Source organism: Lithobates pipiens, unplaced genomic scaffold (genome assembly GCF_037356315.1).
Source record: "Lithobates pipiens isolate NorthernLeopardFrog02 unplaced genomic scaffold, aLitPip1_a1.2 Scaffold_28, whole genome shotgun sequence".
NCBI lineage: Eukaryota > Metazoa > Chordata > Amphibia > Anura > Ranidae > Lithobates > Lithobates pipiens.
The window spans coordinates 63,872,814-63,894,185 of NW_027507789.1; the positions used below are offsets into that span (position 1 = coordinate 63,872,814).

A 21,372-nucleotide genomic window follows, 5' to 3' on the forward strand; every position below is an offset into this window, starting at 1 on the left:
TGTCTGCGTGCTCTGAACGCAGTATACACAGCTATATCCACCTATATAGCTAACTATCTTGCTCGTTTTAAATAGAGCTTGCAGTCAGTTGTAGGAGATTGAGCTACACTTTAAAAATGTACCAGTTGAAAATTACAAACAGATTCAACTTAACACAACAAATCTACACAGTCCCTGTCTTGTTTGCACCGCCTGTATACTGCTGTTCTGAGTATATAGGGCCTGGGGGCCACACACATTTCCTTTTTTTAATATGGGTACGGGGTTCCCCTTAAGATGCGTACAAGACCCAAAGGGGCTGGTAATGGGCAGGGAGGGCTACCCATGCCATTTTTCTTAATGATTTTCATCCATATTGCAGGAACCAGATATAACATTAAAACCGCAAGCAGTTTTAAATGACGTTATTTCCGTTAAATGTAATTTTGTGCAGGGACTGTTCTAAACACGGGAAACACGTGGCACTTCACAGGCATACTACAGACACCCCCCAGGCACGATATTTAAAGGAATATTTCACTTTTTTTCACTTTAATCGTCATTAAAATCAGTGCTCCCGCCAAAACGGCCATTTTTAAAACTTTTTTTTGCATTGACCCATGTCCCCTGGGGCAGGAGCCAGGTCCCCAAACCCTTTTTAGGACAGTATCTTGCATATTAGCCGTTAAAATTAGCACTTTTAATTTTGAACGTTCGAGTCCCATAGACTTCAATGGGGTTCTAACGTTCGTACGAATTTGGGGTCCGTTCGAAAGTTCTGGTGCGAACCGAACCGGGGGGTGTTCGGCTCATCCCTAATCTTGACAAACAGAGAAAAACTTTGTCAAATCCTCCCCCTTGCTGTGAGTGACAAGTGATTTACATATCTCGTGCACTAGCCTAATTGCCCGTGCACACGATCTGAATATCGTACGAAAACGGTCGTCCAAGGAAGGATCATTCGATTTTCGGATCGTGTGTACACTATTTTCGACAGCCGATCATGACCGTTCATCCGATATTATTCGATCAGACATGCATGGAAATTTTCCTCGTACGATTCCAGATCATACGATTTTCGTTTAGTCAGTATAGTTGTCAATACAATACAATACAAATACATTACAACACATGACATCACTTTTGATCTTTTTTTTTTCTATCTTACGAGAATTTTTGTGACTTTAGCTATTCAATTTCTACTTGCGATTATTAACCGAAAAAGATCGTATGATTGGTCGTACCATATTTGGATTGTGTGTACAGGGCATAGGAGACATGCATTGTTTTTTAATTCCCTCCCACTCCTTTCTTCTGCTGCTCTGCCAGAATTGGATGTTCCACACCTCAGCATGATTTGGCATGCTGAAGTCATGTGGTTACTTTTCTGTCTTTTCACTGGATGTTAGTGATCATAGCAGAACAGTGGATCAGCCGTTCAATATCAGCCATTTTCTGGTTTACCAGCCTCCCGTGTGACTCAAATAGGTAAAGAGTATATTTCTCCTATACAAAACCCCGCTCCTCAGACTCTCCTCCACTTCTGGAATATCGCTCCAGTGTCATGCAATTACAAACACACGATACATAGTGCTCTCCGCTTCAAAAGATTTATTAAAACCCTGCTTAAAAAAACACACTTACAGAGTATTAAAATAAAAACAGCATGTAAACTATTCAATCATGTCTGCTTGCTCATACCCGTGTCTGCGTGACGTAACAGGCTCGGCTCCTCCCCTCTACACGCGTATCGACCTGATTGGTCTTCCTCAGTAGATCTTCTTCAGTAGATCTACCAGTAAAGCAGAAAAGGGCTGATATTGAACAGCTGATCCACTGTGAATGTCTATCTGATTCATTTTTGAGGTGGGCAGATACAACGGCTGGTGGAGGTGTGCACAATCAAGCAATGTCTTTAGAAGAGCACGGGGGTGATTGATATTAACGGATGTCCATACTTCAAGAATATACACATATGGTTACAATAGGACTTTATTTAAACGAGAGATTAAGAAGACCATACTGTTTGATATATGAACACAATTTTGCACAATTTTTGGTTATCAGTTATCACGAGAGTAGCGCTGCACTATATATATATATATATATATATATAATTTTTTTTTTGATTCTTTGTATAGTGAGATGTACAACAGCTATGATATTTTGATGAATATGCATATTTTTTTTTGCATAGTATTTGTTAACTGTTATTTTGCATTTAGCAAATTAGGGGTGACGCTGATTGTATATATACACACATATAAAAACCACTGTTATTGTTATTCTGCACTTAATAAACTAATTATTCATTCATTCATTAGTTCCTCCTTCCTCCCCTGTAAGAGAAAGGGCTGGTCTTACCAATGTACACAACTGTGATTGCTATCACTACAGTTGTCACATGGTACAGAGCGGCTTGGATTGGCTCTGTACACTGTGTCTGTAAAATGAGCCATCTGGTGATGTCTCGGGTCACAGTCAATGCCAGGCGCACTTGCCTGCCCCGATGGTCATTTTTGCAGTGCCGTTAATTTTTTTTAGAACTAGGCATCCACCATTTTGACACTCAAAAACTCATTCACACCAGAATCTATAACATTGCCTTAAGATATGTACAGCATGTATTTTTGTGCACATCTAAATGCAGCATAGTAGGATCCATGGGGCCATAAACACAATTGAAAATGTGCAACCTGTTTAAAGTGATTGTGATGTTTGTTTTTTTTACCTAAAAAAAAAAATAATATGTCATACTTACCTGCTCTTGCACAGAACAGGCCAGATCCTTCTCTTCTCAGGTACCTCTTCGGCGCTCCTGGCCCCTCCCTCCTGTTAAGTGCCCCCCACAGAAAGCAGCTTGCTATGGGGGCCCCCCGAGCCGAGCTGCACCTCCTGTGTCCATTCAAACACAGAAACACCGCCAGGCCTGCACCTTTTCTCTCCTCATTGGCTGACTGACTTTGATTGACAGCGCCGTGAGCCAATGGCACCACGCTGCTGTCTCAGCCAATGGAGGTGGGGGGGAGTCACAGCCAGCCAAGTGTCTCATGCAACATCACTGGATTTGGAGGGGGGCTCAGGTAAGTATTAAGGAGGGCTGCTGCACACAGAATGCTTTTTATCTAAATGCATAGTATAAAAAAAAAAAAATCTGCCTTTACAATCACTTTAAGGGTGTACAAAAAAAGTAGACCACAGCTGCGTCCAGGGCCATACATTTTTTTGCAGATTTTATGTGTGTAATGCCTTCACACCTAAAGTCATTAGAAGAATGCACAACACAAACACAAGTACTTTAGGCACATATTTTACACAGGATCTTCTGCTAGCTCCACCAGCAAGAATCTGCTTTTTATGCAGAAAATACACATATGCCCCTGTGAATGAAGCCTGAGCAGTACCCTGAAAAATTTACTTTTTTGACTTGAACTCCTTCTGATACAAGGAAGCACTTCCTGATATGTGAGTGTGCCTAGGCACTCCTGCACCTACTGCCTCCTAGCTGTATATCTGAAATGTGAGATATGAGAAACTTCTGCCTGTGACTGCTAGTTGTAGTGAAATTTGGTGATGTCACTACTATGCTGTTCACCATTCTCCTTGCTGGAGGCTCTGATATAAGGAAGCAAAGCTCTGCCTCTACCAAGATGGTCATCTCCAGACAGAGACAATGCAGCAAAAGGCATGGAAAGTCAGGGAGACCACAGACAATACTAGTAACTAGTCCTTTGCCCTCTATATGCCTTTTTGAGAACATCCTCCAGAATTCAGGTCTTCTTTAAGTGTCTGTTCTAAAAAATGTTTAGAATATCCCATTTTAAACTTGTGCTTTTGGGTTCTGTTCTCAGGCCATGACAGTGTTACAAGATCTTCTCCATGAGATCAATGCTCTTAAGGTTTCTCAACAAGAAGCAGAAAGTCGGCTACAGAAAGTCATAGAGAGCATGCAGCAGGTAAGTGACACACCAGATTGTTTAAATCTGAACTCTGCAAAATAGTGTTAGTCTGTTGGGAAAGGGTTGGTCAGGGTCAGGTGTCCTGTTGAGATTTTGCTGTAAGATTGTGTTCACTTATTCTTCACTTCTTGATCTCCTTGACACGTCCGCTATAACATTTGTCTATCTGAATGTTTGTATGAAAGTAGTGATCTACATAGTTGCATAGTTAGTCAGGTTGAAAAAAAGACACAAGGCCATCTAGTTCAACCAAAAAAAATACACAATCCTTCACCGACAGTTGATCCTGACTAAAGGGGAAAAACCCTAGCTCCAATTTGCTACGGGAAAAAATTTCTTCCTGATCCTTCGAGAGGCAATCGGATTTTACCTGGATCAATTTTACCTAAAAATGTTAGTACCCAGTTATATTATGTACATTTAGGGAAGAATCCAGACCTTTTTTAAAGCAATCTACTGAGCTTGCCAGCCAGAACCACCTCTGGAGGGAGTCTATTTCACATTTTCACAGCTCTTACTGTGAAGAAGCCTTTCCGTATTTGAAGATTAAATCTTATTTCCACTAGATGTAAAAAGTGCCCCCTTGTCATTATATGGACCACTTATGTATTTGTACACGTTGATATTCCCCCTTAATCTCCTCTTCTCAAGAGGGAAAAGATTCAGTTCCTCTAATATTTCCTCATCAATCCTCAATCTTGCCCCCTTGTCCTCTGTGATAGCTTTACAGTGAATAACTCAACATCAAGTTCATTATATGGACCACTTTTATTTATACGTGTTGAATAAATTCAGTCCCTCTAATCTTTCCTCATAGCGGAGCTCCTCCATGCCTCTTATCAGTTTGGTTGCCCTTCTCTGCACTTTCTACAGTTCCCGATCTCCTTTTTGAGAACTGTTGCCCAAAACTGAACTGCATATTCCAGATCTTACTAATGATTTGTACAGGGGAAAAATGATATCGCTCTCTCTCTGGAGTCCATACCTTTCTTAATACAACAAAGGGCGGCACAGTGGTGTAGTGGTTAGCACTCTCACCTAGCAGTAAAAAGGGTCGCTGGTTCAAATCCCAACCACGACACTACCTGCCTGGAGTTTGCATGTTCTCCCTGTGCCTGCATGGGTTTCCTCCGGGTACTCCGGTTTCCTCCCACAATCCAAAGACATGCAGTTAGGTTAATTGGCTTCTGTCCAAAATTGGCCCTAGTATATGAATGGGGACCTTGGATTGTGGGCTCCTTGAGCGTAGGGACCGATTTGAGTGTTCAATGTACAGGGATAGGGGCAATTGTAGACACTCACTCAAGTTGAACTGGATGGACTGGTGTCTTTATTCAACCTTACTAACTATGAAACTATGAAACTATGAAAGGACTTTGATCTAAATATAATTATAATTTATTAAGCATATTCATTTCATGCTTTGTGGTATTTCTTTCATACCCTCTCTAAAACCATCACGTGGACAGGAAGTAAGAGTAATCTGCCTCATGAGGACACAGACAGCAAAAAAATAAATAAATCCCTAATCCTGGAGTGTAAAAGAGGTTTTAGGCCTGGTTCACACCAGCGTTTTAGCCTATGTTCAAACTAAATTGTACATTTTGCCAACAGACACAGAAACACATTGTCCTTTAGCAGACACGCAGTGCTGCTCTTAATTGTTAAAGCAGAGCTCCAGCCCCCCACAAAAAAATGTAAAGTCAGCAGCTACAAATACTGTAGCTGCTGACTTTTAATTTTTGGACACTTACCTATCCAGTAGAGCTGCACAATTAATGGTCAAGAATCGTTATCGTGAGCTTGACTAAAGTGTTTCACAATTCTTTCTATGCAAAGATTTTCTATGCTCTTCTGAAGTCACAGCCCTCAAAAGAAAGGAAGAGAAAAACTGGGTAGTCTGCCAAGAATCAAACATTTTTTTATCAGTTGAACTTAAGTATAAACATTGTAACAATTTGTCAATGGAATAGACTTGTGTGTAAGTGAAAAAAGTTTAACCACTTAAACATTAAAACTTTTTCTAACATTTGTTGGTTACAAGTAAGGATGAGCTGAACACCCCACGGTTCAGTTCGCATCAGAACCTGCGAACAGACCTAAAATTCGCCCGTAATACAGATAACAGTCATTGAAAAAAAAAATGCATGGGGTTCCTCCTAATTTAATTACCAGGCCCTTCAGGTCTGGTATGGATATTAAGGGGAACTCCATGCCAAATTTAAAAAAAAAATGGCGCGGAGATCCCCCCAAAAAACCACACCAGACCCTTTATCCGAGCACGCAACCTGGCAGGCAGCAGGAAAAGAGGGGGGACAAGAGATCGCCCCCCGCCTGAACCGTACCTGGTCACATGTCCTCAACATTGGGAGGATGCTTTGCAGGTCTGTGACCCCTCAAAGCACCATGTCCCCATGTTGATGGGGACAAGGGCCTCATCCACACAACCCTGGCTGGTGGTTGTGGGGGTCCACGGGTGGGGGGCTTATCAGAATCTGGAAGCCCCCTTTAACAAGGGGACCCCCAGATCCCAGCCCCCCTGTTTGAAATGGTAAGGGGGTACAAAAGTACCCCTACCATTTCACAAAGAAAGTGTAAAAAATTGTTAAAAAACACACAGACCCTGTTGGGAAAAGTTCTTTATTAAAAATAAAGTGGTAATCAACTCTTGCTATCCATCGATGGGTGATCTCTTCTCCGGGGTCCAGCAATGGGCGGGATCTGGAGGTCCCCTTGTTAAAGGGGGCTTCCAGATTCTGATAAGCCCCTCGCCCGCAGACCCCCACAACCACCGGCCAGGGTTGTGGGGAGGAGGCCCTTGTCCCCATCAACATGGGGACATGGTGCTTTGAGGGGTCACAGACCCCCAAAGCATCCTCCCAATGTTGAGGGCATGTGCCCTTGTACGGTTCCGGAGGGGGGACGCTCTCTTGTCCCCACTCTTTTCTTGGGGCCTGCCAGGTTGCATGCTCAGATAAAGGGTTTGGTATGGATATTTGGGGGGAGCCCCACGTCATTTTTTTTTTTTAAATTTGATGCAGGGTTACTCTTAATATCCATACCAGACCTGAAGGGCCTGGTAATTGAATTTGGGAGGAACCCTACGTATTTTTTTTTTTTTTAATCAATGACTTTCAATGACTGTTCTCTGTATTACGGGGAGCCAACAATTCATTATAGCCGCGAGTGCTTTTAAATTACTTTTTTTCCTGTAGAAATGACACTTTGTGCAGGGACAGTTCTAAGCACGGGAAACATGCGCCCCTTTACAGGCATACTATAGACACCCCCCAGATACAAAATTTAAAGGAATATTACACTTTTATTGTTTGACTTTATGCATTATTAAAATCACTGCTCCCGAAAAAATTGCAGTTTTAAAAAAAAAAATTGCATTGATACATGTCCCCTGGGGCAGGACCCAGGTCTCCAAACACTTTTTATGACAATTACTTGCATATAAGCCTTTAAAATCATCATTTTAGATTTCTCCCATAGACTTTTACAGGGTGTTCCGCGGATTTTTGAATTTTCCCCAAACACCCCAAATTGTTCGCTGTTCGGCGAACAGGCAGTGTTCGAGTTGAAAATTACTTAGAACCCCCAATATATATATAAATAATATATATTATTAATATATAATATATTTTTTTAGTAGACACCCTAGAGAATAAAATGGTGGATGTTGCAATATTTTATGTCCCACTGTATTTGTACAGCAGTCTTTAAAATGCAAATAAAAAAAAAAAACTTTAATAAATAAAAAAAAAAAAAAACTAACCAGTTAGCCCCCTTTTTTTGTATAATGTGAAAGATTTTACGCCGCAAGAATCGTGATCCTTTTATTCTAAGCAAAAAAATTGTGATTCTCATTTTGGCCAGAATCGTGCAGCTCTACTATCCAGGGATCCCACAATGTCGGCACCCCAGTCGATTTTTCAATTGGCTCACAGGTGCTGCCGTCACCATTCCTTCTAACGGAATCTGCCTTGTTGCTTCACAGCCGGTTCCCTACCGTGCATGCGTGAAGCACGCTGTGCTTTGTGAATGGCCCGGCAGTGGGGGAAGGGCCCGCTCCCCCCAAAAGGTGCCAAAAGTGGCAGCGGAGGGGGGGTAGCAAACAAGTGGAGCTTCTCCTTTTGGATGGAGCTCCGCTTTAATGGCACCTTCATGTATCTGCTAACACTCGCATTTTCTGTGTGGTATGTTTTTGCAGAAGGGTCAGGGACTTCTTTTGCACGTTTCTTATGTGTAGGAAAGCCCATTAAAATAAATGGGATTCCCTGCACAGGATGCATGAGAACACAAGGAAAATGTGTTCTGCCTGCACATGCAACACTGTCCAGTGTTTGGCAGAAAACTGTGGATATGCTGAATTTTTCTTCAGTGCACGGTACGTGACACCAGCAATGTGGTGTGAACAGGGCACATAGCTGCAGGAAAATGCAAATCGCCACACTTATACTGCGTATACATGACCGGACTTTCCGACGGGAAATGTTCGATGTAAGCTTGTTGTCGGAAAGTCCACTCATGTGTATGCTTCATCGAACATTTGCTTTTGGAATTTCCGCACATAAATGTTTGAGAGCAGGTTCTCAAATTTTCCGACAACAAAGGAAAGTCTGATGGTGTGTACGGGCCATAAGTGTGAACGAGCCCTTAGCGGACTGCTAGCAATTTGTGATTACCAGTAAACAGATGCGCGGTAGGGTTTTCCTTGCAGCATGTGCTCATTTACAGCTAGAAGTTTGCACTAGGCTGGACTATCAGTGTCTAAACTGCATTGAATTTGCTGGGTTTCTATTTTCTTTAAGAGGATATAATGGGATATGTTAGTCCAGGCAAACAGCCACATACACAACTAAAATAGTGTATATACAGTATTTACTGTTTTACCTGCAGAAGATTTTTCAACTCTTGCCCATCTAAGTGTCTGTAAGCCCATGGGGTAGGGAAGATCGGCTGATCACTTGACCACTGGCAGGACCAGCGCCCCATAATTAGTATGGACCAAGAGCTGTTTTCACAGCTCATTTACTGTGCTGGGAGCTCGCAGTCAGACAGAAACCTCTGCCGCCCATGGACAAATGTGTGGCATGTAGATGTCAAAGCCACCCTCTCTGCTGCCACATATATGCATTATGTGGGCAGCAAGCGTTTAATATTGCTAAGCCAATTTTGTTATTTCCACATCTTACCACGCTGGCCAGACACTTCTTTGCCCCCACCACTTCATAGATCACTTCTCTGCTAATTTGACAGATAATGATGCTGATTTTCTATCCAATTAAAACTTTGGAATAAAAAAAGGTGACACAGGAACTGCCTTACTGAACCAGGGAATAGGTCTGTCACCTGCTTGGCTGTGTGGTGTGGCATAGGTATGTACATAATAAGACTGGCTGAACAGCTACAAAGATTTTGACAGCTAAAATCAGAGTGCCACTTTAGCCTGTGTGTAGAGCTACCCCTGTAGGGGCTTTTGGTAATAGCTGTTTTTTCCTGAATGGTGCAGAGGCTGCCAGTTCCCAAAAGCACCGGTCCATTGACACAAGTTCCAATAACTCTGTCTGGGGCATATCTTTTTGACAGTCTCTCCAGGGATTGGCTAGGATGTGATAAATATTCAGACTGGTCATTGAACTCTCCCAGCCCTATGTATTGAAAATGTCTTTCAGAAGCAGGGAGAAGCAGTCAAACCACCAGCCTGTGAAACCCAGAACAGACCAGAACAAACAATCACCGCTCCCTTGACTAGCATCCTATAGTAGGAGGGTGCTACATCTGGGTTCTGGTATTAAATGGTTGCTCGTGATGAAATGCTAAAATTAATATGTGAAAAGCTCTTAAAAGGTCCCGTATTCTAACTCCAAGAAATGACTCTTTCATGACTATGGGGGCTGCCATTGCTCTAGATACCTGACTGCATCTGACTTCAGTATTTTTCTGTCATAGTCCCAAAACAAGCACTTTGTAGCTGAGTGAAAATTATCAGAACCACTTTCAGTATTTCTATGCTTGTTCATGGTCATCATCTTAGACAGCATTGAAGTCAAAGCATAAGAATGAAAGCCAGGGAACTAGCATTCTTCAAAGAGAATTCAGTAACAGCAGCCTTCAATAATCTTTCTTAATAGTGTCCCTTTAAAGTATAAAAAGCAAAAATTAGACAGCACTGAGAGCATATAATAAATGCCCCAAATACTTATAAATGTGATGAAACATATATCAAGTACAATAAATAAATAAAAGTCCAAAAGTGATCATATGCCCTAAAAAAAATTAAATGGTGAAAGAACTAGAGGTTTCCACCACCAATCTCAATCTGCAATCAAATATAAAGTCCAATAGTGATTTGGCTAAAAATTTCCATCACCCAGTGATTCTTTCAAAGCATAAGAATTTCAAAACTCATGACCTTCACCACACTTAGGAACTGTACTTACCTAGAGGGCATATCTTTCTTTTTATAGACAAGGCAAATACAGCTTGTGTGTCTCCCAGTAGGACTGTGCTCCCAGAGACTTGCCCTGCAAAGCAGGGAGAAGAAACAAAGAGATCTTTAGTAATAAGCTGCAGACTTTATACAAATTAACATTTGTGAGGCACACAATTAACCCCTTGATTACCCGAGATATTAACCCCTTCCCAGCCAGTGTCATTAGTACAGTGACAGTGTACAGTATTATAATTAAAGAATAAGCAATAATACTATATACTATAGTATTATAATTGATCCCTGTATTAGAGTCACTGGTGATGTCAGTGGCAGTTAGTCAGTTCAAACTCAGCATTAGTTAGTGTCTGATTGCTCACCGCATTATCGCAGTCCCATAAAAGTCACTGATCACTGCCATTAGTAGTATTAAAAAAAAAATCCAGTATACATACCATAGTTTGTGTACACTATAACTTTCAGGAAAACCAATCAATATACACTTATTGGGATTTTTATGTTATCAAAGACATGTAGCAGAATACATTTTGGCCAAAATCTTTTTAAAGAAATTCCATTTTTTTTATTGGATATGTTTTATAGTAAAAAGTAAAAAAAAAATTTTTTTCAAAATGTTCAGTCGTTTTTCCTTTGTATAATACAAAACAAAAAAACTCAGTGTTGGTCAAATGCCACCAAAATATGCTCTATTTGTGTGCAAAAAAATTATATAAATTTTGGTTGAGTACAGCATATTATATTGTCCATGAGTACCATTATGAGGGCAGAAAGTTGCTAACTGAGCCCGGGTTCACACTGTTGCGGTCTGCATGCAGTGTCTCTGGGGTGTGATTTGAGCCAAATCGCACCGTATTCGCACCAAACTAGTGCAGGACCCTTTATTTGTTTGCACCGGAATCGGATCGCATGGGTGTGAACACCCATGCGATCCAATTCTGCAAATCATGCTGCGTTTTGCAAACCGATTGTGACGTTAACATACGGTCCGACCAAGCTTTGCATGGACGGGTTGCGATTTAGATGCGGTGCCGAATCCGCAGCGAATTAACTGTGAATTCACACTGCATCTAGTGTGAACCCAGGCTGAAAAAGTGTATTTGAACCTGTAACTACACTCTACACTTCTACACTACAGCTGTGTAACCTAAGCTGTCTTCATTATTCTAAACTCAGGATAAAGTGCGGGAGCTGGAACAGCGACTGACCCTCTTGGAGATAAAGACAGCTACAAAAGGAGATGTGGACAATTTACAGATAGAACATCAATCTGTCCAAAATAAATTGGTAAGTAAAATAATTTCCCAGAATTGCTTCAAGAAAGCAAACTTGCGTTGTTGCATTGCAAACAATGGCATGATTGTAGCAATTGCTACTTTTTACATATATAAGGCCTCACCAGGGCCAGATTAAGAACGTCATGGGCCTGGTGCTGAGGATTTTGGTGGGGCCTTTTATAAACAATAAATAAATAAAAATGCAAACTATTTTTTGTTATAACAGATTAAATTAAAGAGAGAGAGGGAGGATGCGAGAGAGAGAGAAAGAGAGAGAGAGAGAGAAAGGGGATGAAAATTGTGTGAGGGGTAAGGGAGGGAGGATGAGAGAGAAAGGGGGGGGGTGAGAGAAAGAGGATGCACATGAGCATGTGTGCGAATGACATCAATGCAGCCTGGCCAAGGCAAGTGAACGAAGGCACAGAACCCAGAAGGAAGACCGGGTGAAGATGGAGGTGCCCGAGCCCCACCGGATTGATCACAGCACAGCACAGCACTGGAGGGCTCAGTCTGACAATTTAAGTGTACCCTAATGTGCTAATATGCTGGGCATACTTGTACATTATGGCATAACCTACCCCAGGGCCTCTAAAAAGTAGTACTGTTAGAAAAGTTTACGACCGCTTTAATATCACAGGAGCCTCTCATGGGGCCCCCTACTGACCCTGTGGCCCTTGGGCAGTGCCTAAGTGCATAGTTGTCAACATTTCAAAAATATTTTCAGGGACGCTTTTTTTTTTTACAAGTGCTATATTTATAGTAGCTGACATCCCCCGTGTTCCTCTATACATCACAATAGTAATTACAAAATTAAATAAGTACTAATAATGGGGCAGAACAAATATGAGGACTGTGAGATTTCCTTTAGTTGAACTGACAAAAGTGTGCCCATTCTAGAGCTGGTAACATTGAGGATATTCAGTTTAATTTTAAAGAACAGTTTTTGTGGGTAAGAGGCATAGGGGAGGACTATGGATGGTATAAAAGTGGGAAGTATGTGGAGGGACTAACAGTGGGCACTATGTACATGAGAGGAGTGCAGAGGGTATGGCAGAAGGCACTATGTGCAGGAGAGGAGTGTGAAGGGTATGACAGTGGGCAGTATGCACAGCAGAGGAGTGTAGAGGGTATGACATTGGGCACTATGTATAGGAGAGGAGTGTGGAGGGTACGACAGTGGGCACTATGTACAGGAGAAAAGTGTATGACAGCGGGCACTATGTACAAGAGAGGAGTGTGTAGGATATGACAGCGGGCGTTATGTATAGGAGAGAAGTGTGGAGGGTATGACAGTGAGCAGTATGTACAGGAGAGAAGTGTGGAGAGTATGACAGTGGGCGCCATGTATAGGAGAGAAGTGTGGAGAGTATGACAGTGGGCACTATGTATAGGAGAGGAGGATGAAGTAATCTGGGAAGGAAAAATGTAAAGGTTTGTGGAAGGATGTTTAGGGACTGCGTAGTGGTTAAGCGGGCCATACATGGATTGAAATGACACCAATTAAGCAGAGACCAGCCATAGTCGATCTATGTATGGGTTAGCTGTGTTTAACCGACTTGAATACAACCAGCCTGTCAGGTTTTCCCCAAAACAATCAATGCTGCCAGCTATAGTTAGCAACACTAATCGTATTCACTGGCAGAACACAATAACACTGCGGGAGTGATTGCCCCATTCACATGTCAGCAGGTGAGAGGGTGTGTGGGGACAGGCTGGGAAGAGATACTAGTCAGTCCCTGGGTAGGCACTGGTTAGTGTCAGAGCCAGATACACACAGCTTACATACGCCATAATCGTTGGAGCGAGAGCAATAATTCTAGCACTAGACCTCCTCTGTAACTCTAAACATGTAACCTGTAAAAAAATGCAAAGCATTGTTTAGTACACAACAAAAAATTGTGCTAACTTCAGTGTTTTTTTTTTTTATGAATGAAACAGTTTCTTTCCAAAAAAAAGTTTGAAAAATTTCTACGCAAATGTCGTGTAACATGCAAAGACCACCATTTTATTCCTCAGGGTGTCTGCTAAAACAATATATAATGCTTGAGGGTTCTGAGTAATTTTCTAGCATTAAAAAAAAAAGATTTTTACATGTAGGAGAGAAGTCTCAGAATAGGCCTTGGCATTGTTACTAAATATATTTTGAATACTGTTTGAACATTTTTAGTTCACATTGGGTGTCTTTCAGGTGGTAGGGTTTTTTTTGAAAAATTCTCACAGGCAAGTAGGTGTTATAGCCTAGCGCTTGAGTCTGGCATTTTAGATAAAAAGAGTTAGCGCAACCCATGCTATATATATATATATATATATATATATATATATTCCATTTAGACTAGGTGGCAAGGGGTTAATTATCATAAGTAATATACAAATAATTATTATAAGCACTGTGAGTTCATCCTCTCAGTCTGCTGCAGAGTGTTCCAGCTTGTATTTAAACTGGCCGCTCTGTACAGTATGTAGCTTCTGACAGGCTGCGCAAGCAGCCCTGTATCTCCGGAACCATAAATGACAGCAGCCCCATATTTTAACCAGTGCTGGAGTGCGTCTTTAGCTGCCTACCCCCCAGATGTGGGGTCTCTGTGACTCCTGATCGCCGAGCTACAATCCTCTTTTTTTTGGGCAAATGGGCCTATCTTGAGAGAGGGGCCTGGAGCTGCAGCTCCAAAAGCCCCTATGTTAATCCGGCCTTGGGCCTCACACACACTGAGCTTAAAGTGATTGGTAAGTCAGAAGGTTTTCTATCTTAGATAGATAAAACAAACACCTTCTCTGTGCAGCAGCCCCCCTAAGGGTCGGTTCACACTACAGCGACTTGAGGGACGACTTGTAAGCCCTCAAGTCGCTTGACATTATGAATTCCATTACTTTCAATGAGAGGCGTCTTAATATACACTACTGAAGTCGCTCCGACTTCAGAAAAGGTTCCTGTACTACTTCAATCTGACTTGTAGGCGACTTGTACCCATAAAATTGAATGGAAGTCGCCTCCAAGTCGCATATCCATCTACAGTGAAGCGACTTTACAGCAAAAGAAATTAGTTTACCCAGGCAAACCCCTCCCTCCCAGAGAGCTGATTATTCTCTAATTGGCCACAGCCAAAGTCGTCTGTCCTGGGGGCGACTCGAATTCATGCTGTGAGTTGGTCAAAGCCACGTTGAAGTCGCCTTGCAAACTCGCGCTGAAGTCGTGTTGCCCCTGTGTGAATCGGCACTCATACTTACCTGAGGTTCCTCTCTGTCAAACGATGTCCACAGATGTCCCAGCCATCCGGGATTCTCCCTCTTGATTGCCTGAGACACAGCAGCAGCGCCATTGACTCCCACTGCTGTCAATCAAAGTCAGCTAGCCAATCAGGGGAGAGAGGGGGCGAGCTGGTCGGGGCTCAGTGTCTGAATGGACATACAAAGCTGCAGCTCGGCTAGGGTGCCCCCATAGCAAGCTGCTTGCTGTGGAGGGCACTCAACAAGAGGGAGGGGCATGGAAGTGACCCAAGAAGAGGAGGATCCGGCCTGCTCTGTGCAAATCCACTGCACAAGGCAGGTAAGTATAACATGTCTGTTATTTTTATAGGAAAAAAAATGAGACTTTTAGAATCATAGAATTTACAGGTGTTTGGTGTTTTTCAGTCTGTAAAAGCATCTCTATGTTCCATGCACACATAGGCATTTACAGGTGTATTGGAAAAGGAATGTATACAGGACTGTAAAGGCTTAAAAAAAAACCCACCAAAGGCGCTTAAAAGGAGAAGAGCTGAAGAGCATAAAAAACACAGAATGTGTCTAAACATGTGTAAATACATCTAAAAACGTCTAAATGCTAAATGCATTTAGGCGTATTTGAGAAGTTGCATGTTAATGCATTCCAATAGCGTGAATAAAATAATATTCTGGCCAATGGAATCCATTAACTTTCAAATGTTTGATGCACCTAAATGCGATTAAATGAACCATAAATGTGCGTGGCTTTAGGTGCGTTCTTTTTAAGCAGCTTTTCTCTTTCCAGGAGTTCTGCCATTCAGATTTGGAATACTTTATTAATCGCAAACGGAAAATACTAAAGGATTCAGAGAAGCAAAGCAAATGCCCTATGTGCATGAGGCCTAATGTCGCGTACACACGATCAGACTGTCCGGCGGACAAACCCCCAGACTTTGAAGCTGAGGTCCGCCGGACTTTTCGAACGAGCGGAACTGCCCACACACAACTGGACTTTTCTGGCAGACTAGGTCCGCCTGACTTTTGGCGGGAGTCCGCCATACTTTTGAAAATGAACGGACTTGCCCACACATGGAGGAAAGTCCGTTCATTTTGAATGCAGCTCCCGGTAGCCGGGACTAGCAAAGGAGGTCAATGCCTTTGGCGGCGAGATTGACACGTCGCTGGCCCCGTCACCTGGTATGGACTTAAAGGGAAAGCCCTACGCGGACGAGCATGCAGCCCAGCCGGTCAGGAAAGGGGGTGGGGACGAGCGCCCCCCCCCCTCCTGAGCCTTACCAGACAGCGTGCCCTCAACATGATGGGGTGCTTTGGGGAAGGGGGGGCCGTGCGCCCCCCCACCCCAAAGCCCCTTGTGCCCATGTTGATGAGGACAAGGGCCTCTTCCCGACAACCCTGGCCGTTGGTTGTCTGCGTCTGTGGGCGGGGGGCTTATCGGAATCCGGGAGCCCCCTTTAATAAGGGGGCCCCCAGATACCTGCCCCCACCCTATGTGAATGAGTATGGGGTACAATGTACCCCTACCCATTCACCTGTGAAAAAAATGTAAATAAAACGCAACACAAGGTTTCAAAATCATTTATTGCACAGCTCTGGGGGTCTTCTTGCACCTTGGGGGGTCTTCTCGCCAGACTCCTCCGCTATCTTCTGCTCTTTTGCTAGCTCTTTTACTAGCGGAGGAGCCCGGCTTTCTTCTTCGTCGCCGCCTGGGGGTCTTCTTCCGACTTCGGGGGTCTTGTCCCCCTCTTCTGTTCTTCTTGCCGGGCCTCTGCTTTCTTCCTTTAGCTCTTTTACTAGCGGTGGCCCAGTCTTCTGTCGCCGCCTCTTCTTCCAACTTCGGGGGTCTTGTCCCCCTCTTCGGTTATTCTTGCCAGGCCTCTGCTCCTTCTTCCAGCTCTTTTACTGGCGGTGGCCCGGTCTTCTGTCGCTGTCTCTGGCCGTAATGACAGGTCATTACGGCCAGAGACAGCGTCGAGTTAACATCTCAAGGAAGAAGAAGAAGAGAAGAAGAGAAGGCAGCGACAGAAGACCGGGCCACCGCCAGTAAAAGAGCTGGAAGAAGGAGCGGAGGCCCGGCAAGAAGAACTGAAGAGGGGGACAAGACCTCCTGCGCTAGTCCCAGCTACCTGGAGCCACGTTCAAAATGGGATTCAAAAGGGATTTTCTCTGTGTGCGGGAAAGTACGTTCATTTCAAAAGTCCAGTGGACTAGCACACACACGGCTGGATTGTCCACCAGACTCGCAGTCCGGCGGACAATTTTCGAGTCAAAACTACTATTTTTGAGTCAAAAAATATTCACAAAACAGAGATGCTCCTTAGCATAAGGTGACCAGATTTTTTAAATGAAATCCGGAGACGTATTTTTTTTCTACTAGGAATGGCGGCAATCAGTGACTCTCTGCCCATCGCCGCTCGCCACCCACCTCACAGCCTGTCAAGTCTTACTCTTTGGGCCCCGGGTACTACTGGGTGGGGAGCAGAGGAAGATCACTCCGCGAGGGAAGGCAGGCAGTCGGCTGGCTGGGACATGAGCCAAGGCAGAACAACATGTGAGCGGAGCTGGATGGGCATGGGCAATAAGTATTCCCTCCGCTCCAACCACCACATGATCATCAGAAAGGGGCTCAGATAATGGAAAAAAATACACCCCCCTAAGCTAGTAGCAGTGACGCGGGGGGGGGGGGGGGGTTGAATTCAGATTTTTTTTTTTTGATTCTGCACTGACTGTCTTTGAAATTGCCCCAGCCCCTGTTCAAATACAATCCGGGGACAAAACGGGGGACAGACCTGGTCCAGGGACAGTGTCCTCAATCTGGGGACTGTCCCCGGAAACCGGGGATTTCTGGTCACCCTACCTTAGCAACCCAAGAGAGAGAGAGTTCATGATGAGATTCAGGTAGCTTCGGGATGCAGAGTGATTCAAGGTAGATGCAGTATGTAGTATGCAGGAGTGACCAAATTTGGTGACTGGCTATACACCAAGATCCTTGGGGTCATGGCAGGCAGCAAGTAATGACAGTGTTTTTTTATCCAAGCAGGGTTCAGGACAAGCAGCAATCAGTAATGCAATCCATATCCAAACAAGATTCAGGGCAGGTGGCAATCAGTAACATAATCCATATCCAGGAAAGGGTCAGGGGAGGTGGCAATCAGTAGCATAATCTATATCCAGCAAAGGGTCAGGGGAGGTGGCAATCAATAACATAATCCATATCCAGAAAAGGGTCAGGGGAGGTGGCAATCAGCAGCATAATCCAGTGTTTCTCCAGTCCTCAAGGCGCCCCAACACATCATGTTTTCAGGATTTCCCTCAGATGAAACAACTGTGGTAATTACTAAAGTAGTGAAACTGATCAAATCACCTGTGCAAAATAAAGGAAAGCCTGAAAACATGAACTGTTGGGGCGCCTTGAGGACTGGAGTTGAGAAACACTGGCATAATCCATATCCTGGCAAGGATTAGGACAGGTGGTAATCGGTGTAATCCATATCCAGGCAAGGGTTAGGGCAGGTGGCAATCAGCGTGATCCATATCCAGGCAAAAATTAGGCTGCATTCACACCTGAGCGTTTCGAAGTTGGGCGTTTTTACTGCGTTTTTGCTGCGATTTTGTACAGGTCACCAATATAAAAGGCAGAAAAACACCTGTAATCTGCCCCAAAGAAGCTCATGTTCTTTTTTGAGCTCTGGGCGTTTCTCAGGCGTTTTGTTTCAGGTGACAAAGCACTCAGATGTGAACAGGTGCCATTTCAAATGAATGGGATTTTGCTTGTTGGGCGCGTTTTACGAGCATTTTATGAACTGAAAACGCTCAGGTGTGAGTGCAGCCTTAGAGTATATGTCATTCACTAGCATATTTCATTATCCAGGCAAAGGGTCAGTAGACAATCCAGAAGCAAGGCATAGGAGCCAGCCTTACATTGTGAAATAAAAAAAAATAGAAAAGCACACTGCTTCTAGCCAGTGGAGACAGAAATAGGCAGACAGAGCTGATCTGCTGCTTAACAGGGATGCCACCCGAGGAAAGCACCTCCACTATAACAGTCAAATATTGTGTTGCATCACTTTTTCCAAAACAATTTAAAAATGTTATTTGTCTGTGCCCTGTGCCTTCCTTATTGAGATTGCCCATTGTGGTGAAGTGGGCCAGATCTGGACCATGAAAACTGTAGTTGATACTTGTATAATAGAGCTCCCAAGGTATTTTGTGATCCCAGAATGACCTTAGACACGTGAAAGTAACTTCTGTTGACTCTAGATCACTTTACCAGGTAAGGAAAGCCCACGGGTTCACATTATGTTCACTTCCTATCCCATAGCCCAGTCATGTCCAAAGTCCGGCCCGCAGTCCGGTTTTTTTTTATGGCCCCCACCTTGCCCCCAGCTTCTCCTAGTGTTCTGGCCCACCTGGCTCCAACACCCCGAGCGCCTCACTGGCAAGCTGGAGCGTGTGCGGCGGGTCCAGAGCCTGTGATTCCGGTGGGGATTGGCGGCGGTGATTGGCTGTGAGTGCCTCTCACCCCGCCCCTCACCCCGCCTCTCACTGACAAGCAGGGGCTGGGGGTGATCCAAGGCCTCCGGGAAGCTGACAGCACACGCCGCCAATAGCAGACACTGAGCTGTCCCTGAAGCAGCTGCAGATCTCTAAGTGCCTGTGATTGGCTGCGGGGATTGGCTGCGGCACCGCGGGCTGTCAGCTTCCTGATAGTGAGAGGCGCTCCGGAAGAGAAAGAGAATTAAAGGTAAAGAGAATTAAAGAGAAAGAGAATTAAAAAGAAAGAAAGAGAAATAAAGAGAAAGAGAAATAAAGAGAAAGATAAGTCAGCAGTACACAATTGTATACTGATGGTAGGGGCGCTTAAGCAAATATAAGTATCAATCACAAAATGTGAGACTTTGATAATCATATAGCATCTAAAGTGATAAACAACATATCACCAAAATACAATGAACAAAAAATTACAACCAAAATATATAATGAGAACAATAATAAATAAAGTCCCGATTGGGTAGTGACACCAAAAAAGAAAAAAACTTGTATAGATATAAATCCAAAGTCCAAAGCAGTGATTTTTTCAGTGAAAAACTCCTTCTGAATCCATAAATCAGAAAAAAACTGGAATCTTCTATAACGTAGTGACACGTCCCTTCACCAAAAACTTATGGACATAGAAAAAACACCCCACTTGTGAAGATAAAGATGTCTTCTTACCAGATGCTGTTGACTACTTTATTTAAAAAGATAGTCAAATAGGCTTATGCAGGTTGATTCCCTGCTCACATGGAATAAGGTGGACCTCGTATGGACAGAAGCTTCTCCTCATAGACTCAGATAGGTCATACAAAAAAAGCCAAACAAAAATCCATAGCGTAACACCGTTTAATAATAAAAGTAAATTTTAAAAAACATAAGGCCAAATGGCTGCTTACATATGCCGGTTCCCCATCCTGGCACTGGGGCTGCTTGCTTAAAACAAACGTTTCGTAATGGATACGTAGTTCCTCGTGGTGTAGGGCGTGCGTTCCACCAAGGAGCAGCCGATGACCAAAGACGACCGGAACTGTGCGTGTACAAACGTGACTGGATACCGCCTCGACGTACGTTTCGTTTGACACGTCATCAGGAAGCGTACCCAGTCACAAAGTCAGCGTTCTTTATGGTGTCTCGATCAATCCATAGACCAATCGAGAGACACTTAATTTAATGCGCAGCCTCAGTCCCACTTAAGGCTAACAACAATACATGGTTCATTAAAACATAACTGGCAAATAAACATTAAAACATAATTATCCCAAAAAGGATGGGATGAATTGTACATACCAGAAATTTAATAGTAAAAGGAAAAATTAAAAAAATACACATATAATAATCCGATGGGTTTATCCATTAGAAAAAACAAGAGGGAATGAGTTACTTGTAATTTGCAAAATAACCTCTAGATGTCAGTCTGTAGTATGAGAATTTTTCTACCACTGATTAGACGAAAGAAAGAGGGATTTTTCACCTGACTGGTTAGTTATAGTTTTCTTATATAGAAAAAAATATATATAATTTTTAATATATTAATGCCATTACCAGAAAAATGTCCAGCATTATCTCTGGCTCCAGATGTGAGGAAAAACAACAAAAAGCAAAACCCCACATCATAGGCCAGAAAAAAACGCCAAATAAATTCAAAAATGGAGGAATGGCAGAAAAATGCCTAAATCAAGAAATACGGGGAACTTTTCAATCGTTGGACAAGAAACAATTTAAATCGAGCTCTATGTTCATTCCTAGAGGCTGCATAGTTTTTAAATTATATATCCACTTCGTTTCATTCTTTGATATTTCCCTTTTCATGTGGGTTCCTCTCCAATGTTTTGAGATCTTATCGATCCCATAAAATTTACAGAGTGAAGGATCGCTGTCGTGATGTGCTTTGAAATGTCTTGACACGCTATGATTGGGAAAACCTTTCCTAATATTTGTAAGATGT

General features: G+C 43.2%; 1 protein-coding gene across 3 annotated transcripts in view; it reads left to right on the forward strand.

Annotated features, from left to right (window-relative positions):
* Positions 1-21,372, forward strand: part of QRICH2 (glutamine rich 2) — a 145,438-nt gene that overhangs the window by 40,537 nt on the left and 83,529 nt on the right. For all 3 annotated transcript variants that reach the window (XM_077459318.1, XM_077459316.1, XM_077459317.1), the window contains exons 2-3: positions 3,831-3,935; positions 11,572-11,682. In XM_077459318.1, coding sequence (XP_077315444.1) covers positions 3,831-3,935; positions 11,572-11,682 — 216 coding nt within the window. The remainder of the gene's footprint in view (positions 1-3,830; positions 3,936-11,571; positions 11,683-21,372) is intronic.